Here is a 20,553-nt window from a genome sequence, read left to right as displayed (position 1 = left end):
GCACCAAGCACCCATGAACACTCTGTACATTTATTTTACAGGAAAAACATGGTCTGAATGATGAGAGATCTGAATTCTGTGAGGTTTTCAAGAACGCAGTCCTCCAGGTATGGAGCAAAGGGAACCCTCTTACACTCTTGGTGGGAATGTAAATTGATACAGCCACTATGGAGAACAGTACGGAGGTTCCTTAAAAAACTAAAACTAGAACTATCATATGACCCAGCAACCCCACTCCTGGGCATATATCCAGAGAAAACTATAATTCAAAAAGATACATGTATCCATTGTTCACTACAGCACTATTTACAATAGCCAGGACATGCTGCTAAGTCACTTCAGTCGTGTCCGACTCTGTGCGACCCCATAGACGGCAGCTCACCAGGCTCCCCCGTCCCTGGGATTCTCCAGGCAAGAACACTGGAGTGGGTCGCCATTTCCTTCTCCAATGCATGAAAGTGAAAAGTGAAAGTGAAGTCGCTCAGTCGTGTCTGACCCTTAGCGACCCCACGGACTGCAGCCTACCAGGCTCCTCTGTCCATAGGATTTTCCAGGCAAGAGTACTGGAGTGGGGTGCCATTTCCTTCTCCGAGGACATGGAAGCAACCTAAATGTCCATCAACAGAGGAATGGATAAAGAAGATGTGATACATATATACAATGGAATATTACTCAGCCATAAAAAGAAATTGTGCCACTTGCAGAGATGCAGATGGAATTAGAGACTATCATACAGAGTAAAGTAAGTCAGAAAGAGAAAAACAAATACCATATATTAATGCATATACATGGAATCTAGAAAAATGGTATAGATGACCTTATTTGCAAAGCAGAAATAGAGACACAGACATAGAGAAGACACATATGGATACAAAGGATAGGGGAGAAGATGAACTGGAGGGTTGGGATTGACATATACACACTATTGACAGCATATATAACAGTGACAACTAACGAGAACCTACTCTATAGCACAGAGAACTCTACTCAGTGCTCTGTAGTGACCTAAATGAGAAGGAAATCCAAAAAAGAGGGGATATGTGTAAAAAAAAAAAAAAAAAGAATGCAGCCATCCCATAAAACAGGCTTCTGCATCTTCCTTCTCCCACATAGCTTCCCACTTGAGGGTACGGCTCTTGTCTCTGTGACTTCCCACCTCTGTCACTGATGCCTTTCTCCTGGGCTCCCAGCCTTTCTCCTGGGCTCCCAGCCTTCCTCCTGCATAATAATGTTGGTCACAGGGATTTCCTCACCTGCCCCCTCCAAAGCCATAAGGCAGGAACACCAGTTCCTTTCTCCTTAAGGTGGACAGAGGCCCCAGAGCTGATAGGGCCTCAGAGCAGGCTTGGTTTCATGAGGAGTGAACGAACGCTGTACACACACCACCTCCTCTCTCTCACGGCAGGTACAGGGATCATCAGTCTGTGTCACAGACTAGGAAGCTGAAGTTCGAAGTGGTTAAGCTGTTCACAGGCACTAAGGGACAAAGTCAGGACTGGAATTCGCACCATTTACAAACACAGGGTGCTATGACTGTGTGTGGTCGGGGCTCAGAAAGTACTGGAAGCAGGGTGAATGGAGGCATGGCCCAGCCCACACAGAACCACCAAAGCGTATGAACACAATCCCAAAAGGCCTTCCCCATGCTTAGTGAAAGAGGCCAGTCACAAAAGACCACCTGTCACATGATGCCATTCACATGTGGACACCGAACGACACTGACATAATTTCCCTGCATGGAACTCGGGAAGTCCCAACCCACAGCACCTCTTATATCCCTGGTAGCAGTGAGGTGTTGAGTTCCTCCGACGTGAGCCTGAGGAAAGAACAGGACCTCATAAGGAAAGGAAGAGGGAAGGCCAAAACAAGCACCCGTCCTGTTTCTGGGCTCTCTCACCTGGGCCTCCCAGGTGCTGTGAGGGCCCCTCGGCGGCATGAATGTTATTAGAACAGCTCCTGCTGTGGACCTGGTAATGACACGACCAGGAACTGAATTTCCAAAACGGAACATGAGACCAGAACAAAACAGCACACTGAACGTTCAGTTTGGTAAGCACTAATTCTTTGATTAGGAAAACACTAGAAACAACCTAGATCCGTAAAGGAAGATGGGGAATGGCTAAAGGAAACCATGACGGGGCAAAGTGATGGCAGTGGTCATAAAGTTTAAAAATGGGAACCCCGACTATGTCAAGAGAAATGTTAACATAAAAATCATACTGTGTGCAAAAAGTCATGCTTCAATTAAAATACAGGCAAAGATCAAAGAGAAAACAATATGAGCAATTAGTGGACTGTGCAGATATGTGGGGGGGGGTGCAAAGAAGAGAGAGAAGGAAGGAGGAGGAGGAGCATGGAGGGATATTTGGCAGAGTTACATGAACAGTAAAACTCAAGTTAAAAAATAACACAGTTGTGGAATTAAACAGCCTTTCTGGAAGGCCAGTTTGATTATATGTACCAAATACCTTCAGAGTATTTATATCTTTTGTACCAGAAGCAACACTATGCATTAACAGATGCACAAAAAAATGCACAAAGGAAGCCATTTTATTTATAAACAATATTGATAAATTGAAAACAACCAACATGCCCAAAATCAGAGACTGTTTAAGTAAACATCAATATTTAAAAAATACACTGCAACCATTGAAAAAATTATAGTTTGGAAGAACAGTGAATATTTAGTACACAAGGAAAATGTTTATGATGTATTATTAAGTGAAAGGAGGAGTGAACAAAACAATATGTTTAGTGCAATACCAGTTTTATAAACTCTGTGTGTGTGTGTGTGTGTGTGTGTGTATGTGTGTGTGTAGAGAGAGAGACAGAGAGACTAGGAAGATACACAGTCAAAATACCGGTCATCATTGGTTGGGGAATTATGGGTGATTTGTGTGTGTGTGTGTATTTTCTGCATTTCCTAACTTTTCTGTAATAAATACACCTTACCTATATAATCAGAAGAAAATACAATGTTATATATAGAAACTTAAAAGCACACCCCCAGGGAACCCCCACCAGGGGCTTCCCTGGTAGCTTAGTGGTAAAGAAGCTGCCTGCCAATGCAGGAGACACAGGTTGGATCCCTGGTCCCGGAAGATCCCACATGCCTCAGGGCAACTAAGCCCATGGGCCTCAACTACTGAAGCCCATGAACTCTAGGGCCATGTGCCACAACGACTGAGCTCATATGTTGCAACTATTTGCAACTATTGAAGCCCACAAGCCTATAGCCCGTGATCTGTGAGAAGAAGCCACTGCAGTGAGAAGCCCGTGCATTGCAGCTGGAAAAGAGCCCCGACCCCTGCAACTAGAGAAAAGCCCACGCAGCAATGAAGACCCAGCACAGCCTAAGTAAATAAAATTATTTTAAAAAAGCAAATCAGCAGTGCCATCATCAGCGCTTGACACTGGAATCCATCTGAAGTTAAAAGTAATCCAGCAGAGTACAGCAGGGGCTAAAATGTCTCCACAGCATCCACACCAGGCAGATTGTGGCAAAGATAGCTCCAGAACCCTCTAGCCCACCTCTCCCAGGCAGGGGGCCATAGCACGCCATGGCTTCTTCCGGGTGCATCTCAGTAAGTTTGGCCAAAGACACAAGCCAAGGGCAGCGTGAGTGCCTGGAGCAGAGAAGCTGGGCATCCCTGCAATTCCCAGACGTGGGAACCCAGCCAAGACCCGACCCGCCTCCATCTCCACACTCTGTTCCTTCACACCTGCCCATAGTAAAAAATGAGCACTCCTTTGTGCTACATCTGCAATTGTAACCCCACCTCTTCTCTAAGCAAAGTAGCCTTACTTTTTATTTTAAGTGGGTTACACAGCAATAAAAAGTAATGGAGCACTGATACAAGCTTCAACATGGACAAACCCTGAAAACATTCTTAGGGAAAGAAACCCAGTTACAGAAGACTGGGTTGGCCAAAAGCTTCCTTCACGTTTTTCCATAAGATGGGACAGGAAAACCCAAACAAACTTTCTGGCCAACCCAATATAAGATCCCATTTATATGAAATGTCCAGAATCCAAAGAGACAGAAGGTAGATTCATGGTTTCCACAGGCTGGGAAAGGAAGGAGTGGGAAGTGACTTCTAATGAGTATGGAGGTGCTGAAAATATTCTGGAATTAGATCATGGTGATAGTGGCACAACTCTGTGAATAAACTAAAGACTGCTGAACGTGTACTTTAAAAGGGTGAATTTTACAGTATGGGAACTATACCTCAATGTTTAAAATTTTCAAGTGGGTTACAATTAGACTTTCAAGTGGCTATACTTACATTTCTCAGCAGGTTATAATTACAGTGGTACTACCTGGCCCATTAGTTCTCCCCAGAGCACATATTCTGGAGTCAGATGACTTGGAATTCAAATATCATTCTGACGTTCATTTGTTGCACGAGCCCCTGTAATTTCCTTAATCTCTCTGAGCCTCAGTTTGCTAGGCTATAGAACAAGAAGAATAACGTCTAGCTCACGTGGATTGTTGAGAGGATTAAATAAGTGCACGCAGGTAAATCCCTGACACGGAGATCCATAAACAGCAGTTCCCTCTCCCTTAGCTGGCCAGAAGATCCTTTAAACTTCAAGCAGAATAAAACCCTGGGCCTTGACTAAAACATCACCAAAGTCAAGCAGGACGTGAGTACGTGTCTGTTCTGGAGAAGATACTAAATGGAGCTAGAGGCGAGGATGCCAGTGTATACTCTGTAATAAGACTTCAAAACTTGAAGACACAGCTCCACCCTCAAGGCTCACCTACTGTACTGGCCAAAATGTCTGTTGGGTTTTCCTGTAAGATGCTATGGAAAAACCCAAACAAACTTTTTGGCCAACCCAATATTGTTGTTGTTTAGTAGTTAAGTCGTGTCTGACTTTTTGCCAACCCAATATAACCAGCAATAAATTCTCCCTCGCCAATGGCTTCATGTTCACTCTCGGGTTGGACCCTCTCAACCATTAGATAAGCACTGCTATTCTTAGCATCAATCAAGGATGAGGTGACAGGAGCTCAGAGAAACCAGAAAATGGGCAGAGCTGTGATTTGCACCCAGATTAGACTGTCTCAACAGGTCCTAATTTTGCTTTCAAGGCAGCTGCTGTCTCTACCCTCAGCCAGTTTTCTCTGGGCTGTAGGTGACAGCAAGGCTGGCAGTGGGCAGCGCTGGTGTGGAAGGGCCGTGCCCCCAGAGGATCAGGCAGGTCAGTACCCAGTCCAGCAGCTTGCTGAGCATAGAGGTGGCGGCGGGGGCAGGGAGTAGAATGAAAAGGGCAGCTGGAGGCCAGGGAGCCAGCGGCAAAGGGAGGGGGGACCAGAATCCAAGGCATGTGAGGGTCAGAGGTCAAACAAGTGAGATCCATCACCCTAAGCGAATCTGAGAGGTGTGGAAGAGAAGCTGCTTACATCCTTCCCAGAAAGGTGAGAAAACAGTGACGGGTCACTTTCGCTTGGCACGTCCACGTGCCTGAGACTGCTGTAAGCTTTCTACATTCTCATGAATCTCACATGTATGGACTTCCCTGGTGGCTCAGACAGTAAAGAATCCTCTTGCAATGCGGGAGACCTGGGTTCTCTCCCTGGGTTGGGAAGATCCCCTGGAGGAGGGCATGGCAACCCACTCCAGTATTCCTGCCTGGAGAATCCCCACGGACAGAGGAGCCTGGCGGGCTACAGTCCATGGGGTCTCACAGAGTCGGACAAGACTGAGTGACTAAGCACAGAGCACAATCTTCACATGCGAGGTCCACATGCCTAAGACTGCTGTAAGCTTTCTACATCCTCATGAATCTCACCCATGTTATGTATTATTATTATGCCCATTTTACAGACAGGAAAACTACAGCACAAGAGGTGAAGGTTCAGGGTTCCCCAGCATGGCAGAGCCAAAGAACTCAGGGAGCTGGTTCCCACACTCAGGGCCCCAGTGCTGCTTTCTGACCTGGGGAAGGAGGTGGACCCATCGCCAGTGACGGTGACCAGACTCTCTCCTCCGTCCTCCTCAAAACAACCGGAGATCAGAGATACTGCATTACAGAAGGGAACGACTGCTTGGCACCTACAAATCTGTAACGTGCTGATATGATCGAAAGGTTTCTGAGAAGGAAGCAGGTAGAGCAGCCTCCCTGCAGTCCACATACTCCATTTTCATAAGAAATTAATCTGAGCCTCTGAGAAAAATGGTTAAGTCAAAGCCGTCGCTTGTCACACCCTGCCCCCCTCCCGCCAGAGTCATGTGGCTGCAACCCTGCCGTAAATCAAAGGCCAGGCTCCCCTTTCATCAGATGCCTACAGATAATTCCCCTGAGATTTCCCTGCTGGGGCTCAGAGGGCCACAGCATAAAGGGTTAACATCTCATTTCCTCTCATCTTTCAAGCCTTAATCCCCATCCTGAGCTGGGTGCATTCCAAGCCCACCTGGAGCAGGTCATGACGAGCCCCAGCCCACGACTGGCCCTTCATTTCCCCTGGCAGGAGATTAGATGGGGCGCCCATTAATCACTCATTACTTGGGTCCTCGCTGCTGGCCAGCCCTCGGGCAGTCGGCCAGCGGGCTGGGAGGATTGCCCAGCCCAGGTCGTGGGCTGCTCGGTGCCACCCTTCTGGGACAACCGCCTTGTAAGCCGGCTTTCTGCGCCACGCCCGGGAGTGGAGGGGCTAAGGTAGAAAGCTGCCAGGGTACCGCTCAGTGATCCACTTAAGCAAGGCTCATGGGAGAAGACAGCAAGCACAGTATGTTCAGGGAAGCGTTAGTCGCTCAGTCGCGTCCGACTCTTTCTGACCTCATGGACTGTAGCCCGCCAGGCTCCTCTGTCCACAGGATTCTCCAGACAAGAATACTGGAGTGGGTTGCCATTTCCTCCTCCAACGTTCAGGGAAAGATTAGGGAAAAAGAGATAAGCAGAAAGAGACCACTTTCTCGGGACAAGTAACCAGCAATAAAGAAAACTGCTGCCTACCTTCCTCTTCTTAGAGGAAACCAAAGGAAAACTGGGAGGAGGGAAATGGAGAGGGGAGGGGATGCTGAATGGATAATTAATTCCTTATCACCTCCATCGCCAGCATCATTATTATTACTGCACAGCTGGAGGTGTTCATTTCCTGGATTTGAATATAAAGTTGTGATATTTAGCCCTTTAAACACAAAACCCCTGGACCTGAGGGGTCTGAGATTACATACTTTTTCTAGAGCACATACATCCTGTCCTGCATGCTCAGTCATGTACAACTCTTTGTGACACCATGGACTATAGCTCGCCAGGCTCCTCTGTCCATGGGATTTTCCCAGGCAAGAATACTGGAGTGGGTTGCCATTTTCTTCTCCAGGGGATATTCCCAACCCAGGAATCGAACTCGAGTCTCTGGTATTTCCTGTATTGGCAGGCAGATTCTTCCTGAGCACCAACTGCCTGCCAAGCACTGACAGTCACAGAGCAGTTAAACAGGATGAGAACTGACACTGGGCACCCACTAGGGGCTGGACTTTTGCTGAATGCCCTGTGTACCTGTGCACCGGACCCCACACCAACCTTCTGGGTTATAGCCATCCATTGTTTAGGCCTACAGAATGAAGGAGAAGGGTCAGTTACCAGACTCCACTCTGGTAAGGAGGAAGTTTGACTCACCACGCCCAGAGAGAGGCAGGGAGTGACTGGCCAGCATGCTCAGCTCTATTTGGGGAGTCTCAGTCCATTGTGATTCCAGGCAACTTGGGGCTGCAAACTAATCCACTCTGGTCCTTCTCCCTTGGCACTTGCTCTGGCCCAGAAATAAAGTCAGAGTGAGCCATCATGATGGGGGCTAGGCTCACCTGCCTTTATGGGGAGGGGTAGGGAGCATGCTTTCAGGACTGAACTGAAGACCCCTTTGACAAAAAGAGGGCTCAGTTCCAGGGCTCACTCCTTAAAGTCAAGGTCAAGGCCTTTGTTAAAAAGGACTGTGCAATGTGGGATCCTGTGGCTTATTCGCCCACCACCTGTCGTTAGAACCTCCTTTGTAAAGGCAGCCTAGGGCTGCTGCTGCTGCTGTTGCTGCTAAGTCGCTTCAGTCGTGTCCGACTCTGTGTGACCCCATAGACGGCAGCCCACCAGGCTCCCCCGTCCCTGGGATTCTCCAGGCAAGAACACTGGAGTGGGTTGCCATTTCCTTCTCCAATGCATGAAAGTGAAAAGTTAAAGTGAAGTTGCTCAGTCATGTCTGACTCTTAGTGACCCCATGGACTACAGCCTACCAGGCTCTTCCGTCCATGGGGTTTTGCAGGCAAGAGTACTGGAGTGGGCTGCCATTGCCTTCTCCCAGCCTAGGGCAGCGATCCTCAAACCTGAGTGTGCAGAACTGCCTAAGGCCACCTTTACAATGCCCATCCCAGGCCCTGCCTCCATTCTGGAATCTGAGTTTTTCTCACCAGATCTTAATTCTAATTCAGGTATTCTGAAAACAACCCTTTCAGGAAACAGTGATATAGCAGGAAGAGCACCAGACTGAGAAAGCTAGGTTCTAAGACTTAGATTCAAAACCTGAGCTGTTGACCTCAGGCAAGGAAGTGGAGTTTCCTAAAGTGCGGATGATACTGTCGCTGTCACAGGTTGCTGGGAGGATGAAAGCATCAGGCCCAGCACACACAGGCTCATTAAACTTGACCTGAATGAGTTCATCAGGCCAGCAAGGCTCCAGAAACTGGAGAAGTCAATTTTGACAGGTTGGGGAAAGAAGAGAAGGCAAATTAGACCCAAAGATGAGAAGTAGGCCAGCATCAGTTACACAGGTCAGGCAGAGGGAGGTGAAGAGGGGGGATCCTGAAACAAGGCAAGAGTCAGCAATGCAACCTAAAGGCACAGCCCCATACTGCAGCTCCTCTCCCGATGTCAGTCTGCACTGTATGTTAGCTACCAGCACAACATATCTCATCTGTTATCTTCAAAGAGAAGCCAGTTAATAAACATATATGTAAATAAATATCACAACTCTGCAGACACACAAAAAGAAAGATCAAAGGTGGGGAAAAGTGGAGAGAAGAAGAGAGGAGGGAAAAGTAGGATGGAAGGTCAAAGCGAGTCATATCTTCAAGTTCGCTGGTGCTGGCAATGTGCTGGGACTGTGTCCTACAGACTGGGAGAGGTCCTCAGAGCAGGAGATGCCCTGGAGAAACTTCGAGGTGGCTGAGGAGATGAGGCATGTCCGTTAGAACATGTCTAGGCTGAATAGAGAGTCAGTGCAAAAAGTGTAGAGGAACACTTAAGATGGGCTGGGATTCACTTCCTGGTGAAATTTAGCCCAGCAGAGAGGAAATCTGAATTTCTGAGCTAGGATTAGGAGGCATATAAAACCACAATAAAAAGACCAGGTAAGTGGAATGAAGGACTTCAGGCAGGAAAGAGTTGAGCTGCTCTTGGATCAAAAATGTAGACTCAAATTAAGGCAGAAGTCCCTGGGTCGGGAAGATCCCCTGGAGAAGGGAATGACTACCCACCCCGGTATTCTTGCCTGGAGAATTCCATGACCAAAGGATACAGCCTATGTGGTTGCAAAGAGTCGGATGCGACTGAGTGACTAACACTTTGAAACCCCTTGATGAAGAATGGCCATGATACCACCACGTCCATACCAATGCTTTCACACCTCTGGGTCTTTGCTCAAGCTCTCCCCTCTGCCTGGCATGCTTTCCCTCCTTTCAGTCTTTCCCATCTCCTTGAACTGCTCCGCATGTTTCAAAGCCCAGGTGAAATTTCCCCAGCTCTTCTCATACAGGAGAATACTACTCCCTCATCTGTGTCTCCTTTATGTCTTGCACACCCCAATGATTAGCTTTGGTTTGTGGTTCTCTCTTTACATCTCTTTCTCTCTTGGGTGGCTGTATATCATCTGTTAGCCTGTCAACAATTCAAGGGCAAGGATATTGTCTCGTTATTAATTTAAACCCCAGCACATAGTAACAGTCCCTGGCACACAGCAGATGCCCAAAAATATTGGCTGGAGAAGATTTAAAGAGAAGTGAATACTGGGAAGCCATTGTGATTTCTTGAAAGGAATGATGTGGCGAAATCAGAATTTGAGGAATATTAATCTGTCAGCATGAAAGATGATGGATTAAAATGAAGAAAGGGACTCGTGGCTGGGAGTCAAGAGGGGAGACTATTACTGCAATGTGGACATGGTTTAAGGAGGAGGCAGAGGGAACAGAGAAAGGAAAATAATTTCCTGGGATATCACAAAAGAATGTGGAAGGGACTTGGTAATGAATTAGCTACAAATGAGGGGGATGGAATGGGGAGTCTGATGCTCTCAAAAATAGAGACTTCCAGCCAACTTGGAAAAGGTGGTACCATGGAGAGAAATGTAGGGGGATGGGCAATCAGTATCCAGACACTCTTTAGGATAATGTGATTACAATCATAATAAGCACTTCTGGGTAAAAAACAACAACAACAGCCCTTCAAGTCAAAATACCCAATCTTGTTCTCATTCCTAAACTTTAGCTGTATTTTATTTTTTTCTTAACAATGAACTGGAACCACTTCTTCATGGGAGACTGAAATGAACATAAGACCAAGCTGGCACACTGCTGGGTGCTGGGCACGGAGATCACACAGGTTCAGCTGACCAGCCCTGTCCACAAGAGGCCACACCAGTTGCTTTTTCAGTGAGGGCTCTAGTATCCTGATCACCCAAACTCGCTTCTGTGGGAAATCCCTGTTTCAGCCCTGCAGAAGTTTATAGGAAAGTCCCAGGACTCCCATCTGCTTCCTTAATTTCAGGGCTAGATTTTGTTTTCCAAAGTAATTCAACCATGGTGCCAACAGAAATCAATAGGAATTGAGTAGCGCTGTATTTAAATCACCTGTTAAAAATGTTTTCTTCTTTGTATTTTGAGGCCCAATAAAATCCTTTTAAGCTCAACCACTTCATCACTTTTACCAATGAAGTAGAAGACATGGGCAGGTTATACAAATTTTAAGATTTTAATATTTAGACTGTGTGGTGCCTGGGTGCCTTCAGCTGTGAAAGGAAAGTTGGACAAGATGATTCGTTAGATCTCTCTTAGGTCTCTATTTCTCTTATTCCAAATTCCAACAGGCATCCCATGATCGCTTTGGCTACCCAGGTCCGAGGCTTCAGATTCACTAACTGCCTGCCAAGGGACAAAGGGCTGCGTGATGGGGGTCACAAAGGAGACCGGAAGAGGCGCGAGCACGCACATTCAACAGGCTGTACTGGAGGCACCCCGGCGCGGGGCTGAGTGGGGACTGCTTAAGGAGATCCCAGACCCCACACATTCCAGATGCTAAGTGGGCTCGAGAACGACCTGAAAGCTTCTTCCCAAGTTAGGACTGATGTTATTTCAAAGAAAAAACAAAACACAACCCCCCCCCCCCCCCCAGTAACTTCGCGATCGCTAAAGCTCCAGTGCGGGCTAGTTCCGTAAAAGCTAATTCTACAAGCGCGCCGAGGGACCGCAGGTACTTGGGCTGCACTCGAGGAAGTGTCCAGAGTTGGCGGAAACAACCCATCCACTCCGGCTCCCAGTGGCGCTGGGTTGCAGCGGTTTAGCTCAGACACATATAGAGATCTGAGGCTTTCTAGAAAACGGTGTGGCCGAGGCCCCAGGATGGGGCTCGACGCGCGCCAACCGAGGCTCCACCAGCTCTGCCGCCCGGGTAGGAGGTTGGCGAGGCTACGGTTAGGGCTCGCGGGCTGGGTGTGCACTCACCGGTTCCCATCTACCCCGACCCGGAGAGCTGGCGGCCCAACTCCGGGCCGACCAAGGTTGACTGTCCCGAGTTTCCGAGTGGGAGGGTGGACGGGTGAGTGCTGGCTACTGGACAGAGCAAATCCCCCAGAAAGCGAAGAGGGGAGAAGGAGGCGCAGCCGTCGGGACGGACCAGACGCGCGCTGGCTCCCCCTGCCTGGTTCGGGAGCAGCCCCCCGGCGCCCCTGACACACCCACTGCGCCTGCCGCCCGCGCCAGCCCTCCTGGCCGTCCAGAGGGGGACCGAGAGGCGGGCAGCGGCCGGGCCGGATCGGGGCCCCCGGGGCAGGGCGGAAGGGGGCGGGCGGCTCTGCTCACCTGGCGGTTCGTGTCCCGGTGCGGCCAGCGGCCGCCTTGCCTCGCCCCCGCGTGGTTCCCGGCGCCGGGCAGCCCCGAGCCCGCCGCATGGACGGCCGCCGCCGCCGCCCCGCGCCCGTCCTGCAAGGCTCCCGCTGCGCCGGGGTTCCGCGTCCGGCTGCGCGGGCGGCCAGCGGCTGGGGCGCGCGCGGAGAGCTCTGGCTCGGAGTTTGCGATCAGGAGAGCCGGGTTCCGCGCTCCCTCGGTCCTTCCCTCCCTCCCCCACTTACGGCCTCCTGCTGTCATCTGGAGCCGCTCCTGCCGCCCCCTGGCGGCCGCCTCGGGAAGCACCGGCCCTCAACCCACCCGCACGTCCCAGAGGGGCCCCTGTGAGTGCCACTGATCCCTGTGCACCCAGAGAACAGACATCATCCCCTAGGAGGACAGTCTAGGCCGAGGGAACCAGGGAGGAGGGTGGCGAGAGTGGAAGGAAGAGTGTCCCGGGCTGGCCAAGTAAGAGGAAAAAGGGGTGAGACCAGGAGGTGAGTAAGCTGGAGACAGATGGTGGAAGGCTTTGAACTTCGAGCTAATCTTCCTTATCCTGAGGTTTGTGAGAGCCACTGAAGGGCCGAGGCACAGGAGGGATGCGGGCATCTTTGCGTTTCGGAACAACCATTCTGGCTGCAACAGGGTGAGGGTGAGGCTGAAGGAGGGAGCCAGCAAGGAAACTTGCTGTAAACAGGAGGAGAGAATGCAGTGACTCTAAGACAGGAAAGGGGACCCCTAGTCTAAAGGGCGTATGTAGTCACACACGCGCACTCACACACAAGAAAAGCTTCACTGGCTCCTTCAGAAGGCAAGGGACAACGGACAAGAGCCCCCCGAATTCTAACTAGGATTGGGCAGCTTGAGGGAGCAAGAAAACATGCTTCCGACAGCCAGAGACATCTGGTACTTTTCTGGTCTTAGGGTAATACTATGTTCCCACCCCCACCCCCCCAACACACACACACACACACACACATACACACAAACCCGACATACACACACAGAAAAAAAATCCTGCTGCAAAGCAATAATAACAAAAATCAAACAAAAATCAAAATCAAACAGATTCATATATCTGAGCCCTTCTTTTTACTCAGTGGCAAATACCATCCCAAAGAGGGCATGACCAAAGTTACCTAGATAGCTATTAGCAGCAAAATGACTAGAGCCCAGTTTCTTGGGTTCCTAATGCAGTGCTACATTCCTTAAATTCAAATGGAGTCCTTTAGAGCTAGTGAGGTAGGAAAGAGTGACTGTGAGAAAATGTCCCTCCTCTACCAGGAGGAGGTGGAGGTGACCTTAAATATTTGAAGAGATTGTCCAGATACAGGTAGTCTCACTAAATGAGTCAGCCTGTTTGTTTATGACTGCCTCCGAAGCCAGCCTGCAGGAATTGTTTTGAGAGTGCAGGTGCACGGGTGGGACAATGAAGGTGGTAGCAGAATGGGAGCTCCCTGCCCCGGAGCCAGGTCGAACCAGGGCTGGGTGTGGTGTGTGGGAGCAGTTAGGAGAGCAGCAGGGCGGGTAGCCCCCAGAGGAAAAGCATTAACAAAAGAGAGTGACAACCCACGAGATTAGGACAAAGAAAAGGCTCTGACTACTGGCCTGGAGCCTGGGCGGAACCCGTTCTCCCTGAATCATGTTGGTCCAAATGGGGTGAAATAATTCCACTTCAGTCAAACAGATTTTGATTGGACCAGGTGTCTCCTGGTACAAGTGGGATTAAATTAATTCTGAGTGTCATGAGTCCCTTGAAAGTCAAAGTGTTAGTCCCTCGGTTGTGTCTGACTCTTTCTGACTCCATGGACTGTCGCCCACCAGGCTCCTCTGTCCACAGAATTCTCCAGGCAAGAATACTGGAGTGGGTTGCCATTTCCTTCTCCAGGGGATCTTCCTGACCCAGGGATCGCACCTGGTCTTCAGCATTGCAGGCAGATTCTCTACTGTTTGAGTCACCAAGGAAGCCCCATTAGTCCCTTGGGTCCAGATTAAGTGGCTTTAACAGCTCTGATCAGTTTCAACCACTTAAAATGAGAGAAAAATTATGGAACATTGGGATATACTGAATGCCAATGCACTGGACACTTAAAATGGTGAAAATGGTCAATTTTATGTCATGTATATTTTAGCACAGTTTTTTTAAAAAGAGGAAAACTAATAAAACTTGTTCAAATTGGATTGATTAATTAATTTATTGAAGAGATATATCCAGAGTGATCAGTAGGGTCTTGGAACTGAGAGGGAAAGATGAAATGAAGAAAACATTCGAGTCCAAAGAAGCTCCGAGTCAGGCAAGAAAGGTACAAAACAAAAAATCATGCTGGTCAGTGGTGGGTATAATTGGGACATCTGTAGAACTCATGGGAGGGGATCGGAAATCTGTAATGTTTTGCCTGAGCTGAGTCTACAGGATAGGGGAAGTTCATCAGGCAGAGCACAATATGAGCAGGGCTTAGGAGCCAAGGATATGGGTTTTTTTAAAACTAATTTTAGACATACAGACAAGTTGCAAAAATAGTACAAAGAATTCCCTTCTATTCCCACCCTTCTTCCCTTGATGTGAACAGCTTACATAACCAGAGAGCAATTATTATTGACCTAACTTCATCCAAGTGACCTAGGCTGGCTTTCCAGAACTGATTCTGAACCACTTCAAACTTGTTCAAAGAGTTGTGACCATATTCTGCTTACATGTCACAGAGTATTCTCTTAAAGTCAAGACTGTACTGTGAAATCCAGTCTCATTTTAAACAGAGATATTTACATTATGTATATCAGAAGAGAATATTAATTAATTATATAAAACCAGCAAATTTTCATTCTTTCAGTCCTGTTGCATTTCTACTTTATCCGTGTGTGTGTGTGTGTGTGTGTGTGTGTGTGTGTGTGTGTGTACGCGCACATGAATCAGATTGGCAGGATTTTGTCCTCATGTATGAGATAAATGGACTTCCCAGATGGCGTTAGTGGTAAAGAACCTGTCTGCCAATGCAGGAAATGTAGAAAACACGGGTTAGATCCCTGGTCAGGAAGATCTCCCGGAGGAGGGCATGGCAGCCCACTCCAGGATTCTTGCCTGGTGAACCCCATGGACAGAGAAGCCTGGCAAGCTATGGTCCATGGGGTCACAAAGAGTCGGACATAACTGAAGAGACTTAGCAAATGCACGTATGAGATAAACAACTAACCCTTAGCAGCAGAGAGGGCAAAGTAGAATGGGTGCCTCAGAACCCAATCACAGGCCACCCCACAGCCCTGGCATCTCCCTGGTATGACAATGTCTTCTAAACACAGCATCTTGGAGGGCAGCTGTTGGCTACCCTCATGCATAGCTGCAGAACGAGGTGCTCACTACTCATAAAATAGCCCATACTATTGTTGGAGGCTTTCTGTTACAAAGCCTCTTTTCATTGTTAACAGAAAACTTTTCCCTGTGACTACTGCCCATTGGCCTTAGAAGTGGCTCCTAGAATGAGAAACAAAATTCAACCCCTCTGTCAGCTCCATGTACATAAGGAAGCCCTAGTTTCCACCTTCTGCCCAGTATAGTGTGTGTTGCTGTTTCATGTCCAACTCTTGGTGACCCCATGGACTGTAGATTGCCTGGACTCTCTGCGCATAGTATTTCCCAGACAAGAATACTGGAGGGTGGAGCCATCCTCTTCTCCAGGGGAATCTTCCTGACCCAGGGATCAAACTCGGATCTCCTGCATTGCAGGCAGATTCTTTACTGTCTGAGCCACCAGGGAAGCTCAGTATAATTATGGATTATTAATGCCCCCTTCACTCCCTTGTCCAGGTTGCTGGCCATCCTACACAAGACGGCCAACCACCTTGCTTTCAGTCTGTTGTCTGCCTAGTGCCACATGCCCGGCATTCCTCCATTCCTTCTGGGGGTCCCCAGCCTGGAGCACAGTGTCAGCACCAGTGAAGGCCCCCAAAGCTGGAGGACCAATGGTGTAGTGCTGAGAGCGGCTTCCTGGGATTTCAGAGCACGTGGGACTGGCATAAGAGCCAAGTATGAACAGACTGCAGGAAGGCAGCTGGGGACAACCAGACCTTTGTGGGGGAACATATGAGTAACATAGCTTCGGCACTTCGTTCACAAGCACTTGACCAGTAATCCTTTTACTAGCAGAATATTTCTTGGGGCTAGTGTTCCAAAAATTACGCTTTGAAAAAATACTGCTCTCTACTCTTGACAAACACTAGTGTTTTCATCTTAATGGCATTTCAGGGGGTTGTGTCCCAGCAGGGAAGAAAAGCCCTCCATTATCCCTACTTTGTTAACATTTGGAGGTGGAAGGGAAGCAGACTTGCAGTCAAACCCCTAATTTCAGGCTCCAGCGAGGTACTTTCAGGATCCATCACAAGGCTAGCAAAATTGTCCTTTTCATTTTCTTGGTTGTAAACTTTTGTAGACTGTAAAGTTGAGGCAAGCTTGTGCCCAGTGAATAATAAGGAAATAAGGAAAGCGTGATTTAAACTAAACAACGCAACACAACACAGCCCCTTGCGAACGGGTAAACATGTAGTTTTAAGCTGCTTCTAAGTACCTTGGGTGAGTGTTAAGAAGCCTTCTCTCCCCTGCTTGCCTCTTTAACTTACTTCTTTCTCTTCCTCCTCTAAGGCATCTGAGACAAAGATCGAAAAATCGAGTTCCTCCTGAGGGCCTGCCTGGGGCTGGCCCCCACGTGACCACAAGAGAAGAGCTGCAGCCTCAGGCTCAGAGGACAGGAGCAAAAGGAGTTCTCAATGGAACGTGGGTTTCCGATAAAGTGTTGGGGAGTCTTCAGGCTGTGTTCAATTTGTCTAATTCCCCTTTCCTCTCTTGCCTCATGGCCAGAAAGAGGAGATAGGAAGCCTCAAGAGTTACCTGGTACAAGACAACTTCTGGAATCCCAAATATTCCAATTATCCCTCTTTTTCCTCTTTGAAAGCGGTAATACTTGCAGCTAAGGAGCATCACTCAAGCTGAAGCGGCTTCTCTCCGGGAGTGGCAACACTCAGCAAGGTGGAGGGTGGACAGCATAGCCTCTCGATCCACAGGCTCCCTTTCTCCTTCTGGCGATGATTAACCGGACAGAGACAATTGATGGCGATGGAAGAAGTCCATATGCAAATGCCTGCTCCTCTCACACATGATTGGTCATTGCCTCATTCATCCATCCAACCTGTATTTATTAGAGCCAGCTAGGAATGACTGAAGGGAGGAGGAGAAACATTAACCGAAGTCAGAAGAGGACAGGGTGGGAAAGATCGTCCTAGACAGAAGGAAACATACTTGCAAAGACCCCTGAGGGAAACAAGGCCCACCTGGGGATCATAAAGAAGGGCTGCGTAGCCAGGGCTCAGGGAGAGAAAGCAGGGAAGTGGTCAGCGGGCGGGTTTGGCTGTGTGAGCCTTCCAGGCAGGGTTAATGAGCCTCTGGCCACCACAAAGGCACAAGCATGTCCCATCAGAACAGACATAAGCTACAGGCTGGAGCAGGGGTTTAGGGCCGCCTGCTGCCTTAGATGCTGGGTAAGGGATCCCAGAGGGGAAGTGGGAGAAGCTCAAAATAGTGGCTATTCATCAACCAATACCAAAATGTATCATCCCATAATCGACAGGGAAAGCCATCATGTGCAAATCAGTTAAAAGTCAGTGATGCTTACCATATGTAAAATAGATGACCAATGGGAATTTGCTGTGTGACTCAGGGAACTCAAACTGGGGCTCTGTGACAACCTAGAGACGTGGGATTGGGTGGGAGCAGGGAGGGAGATTCAAGAAGGAGGGGACATATGTATACCTATGGCTGTATACTTACAGCTGATGTGTGGCAGAAACCAACACAATTTGTAAACCAATTATCCTCTAATAAAAAATAAATACTTTTTTAAAAAAAGTGAGTGATGCTTATGGTCTTTTCTGTGAGCTGGGTTATCTTCAAATGAACAAGAGGATGCCTCTGAGGGAGTTTAAGCAGGGGCTGACCTGACCAGATCTGTGTTCATCCAAAGGGAGAGGGAAAAAAAAAAATCCCTTCAGTTAATTAAAAAAGGAAACAAAGGTACTATAAAACATTATTCCACGACTTTTTTGTAAAGCAAAAATAAATGCAAAATAAATCCATCACTCTAAAGGAATGCCCTGTATTTCCCTTCCCTGCTTCCTGGGAGACTCTCCTAGTAAGGTCTTGGCCTTCACTCACTGCCCATGCTGCCCTCGTGACCAGCACCACACGTCTCCAAGGAGGCCACGGGGTCAGAGGTCTCAGCATACAGAGCAGTGTCGCTGTTTGAGGCTAATCAGCTTACACGGTGCCTGAAATCGCTGTCACCTTAGCCTCATTGGCAATTTTCCCTCTTTTATCAAACTGGCTTTTTGTTGAACAAATTGATTTTTACAAAGTCTCAGAAATGCCGCGTGTCCAATTCAACACTGGCCAGATACACCTGGTATACAAACCCAGGCACTACAGACCACAAAGTCAAACAGTCTACAGGTTCATTGTTCTACTTTGCCCGTCACCTTCGTCCTGCCCCTGGTGTCAATACATAAAGACCTACTGCATGCTGATTGTGACATCTTGTCAGTCTTTGCTGCCAAGATATTGGCATCCCCCCCCTTCTTTTAACTGTTTTTCTGTTTCATACTCTCTGCATGATGGTGGCATCTTCTCCTTGTGAGAAGCAGTTTAGCGTAGTAGAAAAATGCAGGTAGCTCCCAACTTCCACACCAGCATCACTTGCTGGCCATGTCAATGTAGAAATCACCAACCTCAGACCTGTGGTCCCCTCATTGAGAAAATAGGAAGAACATATTTATACCTGTTGGAAGAAAAGGGACTCATACCAAGCCCCTCCTAGCCCTCCAATCTGTGATTCTCTCAGAAACTCTGCAATAGGGAAATTCTGTGGCTCATTTTGGATCCATCTGGGAAAAGATGACACGCACAGAGAAGTATGTGACTTCTTTTTTAAAAATTTCAAGCTGCATTTGAAATGGTTTCTTTCTTTCCTATAATGTAGAGAATTACCACACAACTCTAGTGCCAAGTTATGGCTTCAGTAGAAAACTCCCCACAGCCTGTGTCTTGAGTCTTCCAGGCTCACTGACATAGCTGCTGTGTTCATTTATTTGGGAGAGATGAGAGAAGGAAAGCCTGCTGGTTGTGTGAGCCCTGGAATGGCTCCAGTGTTCCCCTTGAAGCAGCTGTTGGTCCACAGGCCAGAGGATCCATGGCTGGCTTCTCCCTAAGGTCACCTTTCCCTATTTCAAACCACAGAGTTCTTGAAGTGGAAGAGAGCACTTCCTCTGATGCAGGTAAATGAGTGGCAAACAATTCTGCAAGTATGTATGTGTCTAGTCAAGACCAAGAATAACTACCACCGAGGCCAGGACTTGAGCTCTTTCAGGGAGCCCCTCCACTGTCCTTCCCCTCCTAAGTCCATGCATGGAGAAAGCTGTCCAGAAACAGCTGTCAGAAACAGCTATCAAAGCCACTAAAAATATCTTGAGTGTCAGATCACGTGCATTTAAAGTCGAGGACTCTGGGCCCTACTCAGAGCACATTTAATCTAATCAAATGGTGTTTTTCCTTCTTTGGAGTTAAAACAAAAACACTGCTGGATCTTCCTCATGGGCTCATGCAGAGGCTTGGTCCTGCAGTAAGGACACAAATTTCTACTACTCATGCCTCTCTCCAGAACTCATCTATGGACCTCGAGTTTGTTCAGGAAGAGTCCTGAGACCCGAGAAATTTTCTTCTAAAGTGTTGGCAGGACTATCACCTCCAGGGCCAGCAGCCTGAGCAGTGGTGTTGCTGCTTCACCTCTACGTCTCCCTGAGAAAGGACTGTACCCACTCTTGTGCCCAGCAGAGAGCAAGCCTGTGAGCCGGAAGTCTTCAGACAAGGGAGAGCTCCACCTGCATCAGGTGGTATGATATATTTAAGGACAGCTGCACCACGGGTAGGAGGGTAGGGGGAAGGCTGCAGAGTGGGGTGGTCTGTAGCTGCTGGTTTATATCTGGTTCTAGACATGTGACCTTGAACATTGGCTTAACTTCTCTGTGCCTCATTTTCCTCATCCACAGAGTGGGACTAAACATGGCTGACCTCTCAAGTAGGGAAATGGGTAGAGAGCATGCTCATGCCCTTTACCTTCTCTCTTATTGTTTTTAGGATATTTTTGCTGTTTTTTTTTTTTTTTTTTAATGTGGAGCATTTTTAAAGTCTTTATTGAATTTGTTACAACACTGCTTCTGTTTCAGGTTTTGTATTCTTGGCCCTGAGGCATGTGGGATCTTAGCTCTCTGACCAGGGATTGAACCGATACCCCCTGCACTGGAAGACCGATTAACTGCTGGACTTCCAGGGAAGTCCCTACCTTCCCTCTTAGAATTTTGGGAGAAGGTGGGCTGTGTCCATGGTCTGTTTCGTTTGCCTGGCTAGCTGCGTTGCTGTTCTTCC

The 20,553-nt window shown here is 48.1% G+C and overlaps 2 protein-coding genes across 2 annotated transcripts in view; one reads left to right on the top strand and one right to left on the bottom strand.

Annotated features, from left to right (window-relative positions):
- THSD4 (thrombospondin type 1 domain containing 4) overlaps positions 1 to 12,111 on the bottom strand; it is a 635,320-nt gene extending 623,209 nt beyond the window's left edge. Inside the window, exon 1 of the mRNA XM_081506213.1 lies at positions 12,069 to 12,111. The gene's annotated coding sequence lies outside the window, so the exon portion shown is untranslated. The remainder of the gene's footprint in view (positions 1 to 12,068) is intronic.
- LOC145513810 (uncharacterized) lies at positions 12,074 to 20,027 on the top strand. Its single transcript, XM_081510766.1, has 3 exons — positions 12,074 to 12,436; positions 16,726 to 16,857; positions 19,856 to 20,027. The coding sequence occupies exons 1-3, from the start codon at positions 12,156 to 12,158 to the stop codon at positions 20,025 to 20,027; spliced, it is 585 nt and encodes a 194-aa protein (XP_081366892.1). The 5' UTR covers positions 12,074 to 12,155.
- Positions 20,028 to 20,553: the final 526 nt, after the last annotated feature.

This window comes from Giraffa tippelskirchi, chromosome 7 (genome assembly GCF_054371585.1).
Source record: "Giraffa tippelskirchi isolate mGirTip1 chromosome 7, T2T-mGirTip1v1.2.pri, whole genome shotgun sequence".
Classification (NCBI taxonomy): domain Eukaryota; kingdom Metazoa; phylum Chordata; class Mammalia; order Artiodactyla; family Giraffidae; genus Giraffa; species Giraffa tippelskirchi.
The sequence above is the reverse complement of the archived record's forward strand: the minus strand, read 5'-3'. Positions and strand labels throughout refer to the sequence as shown.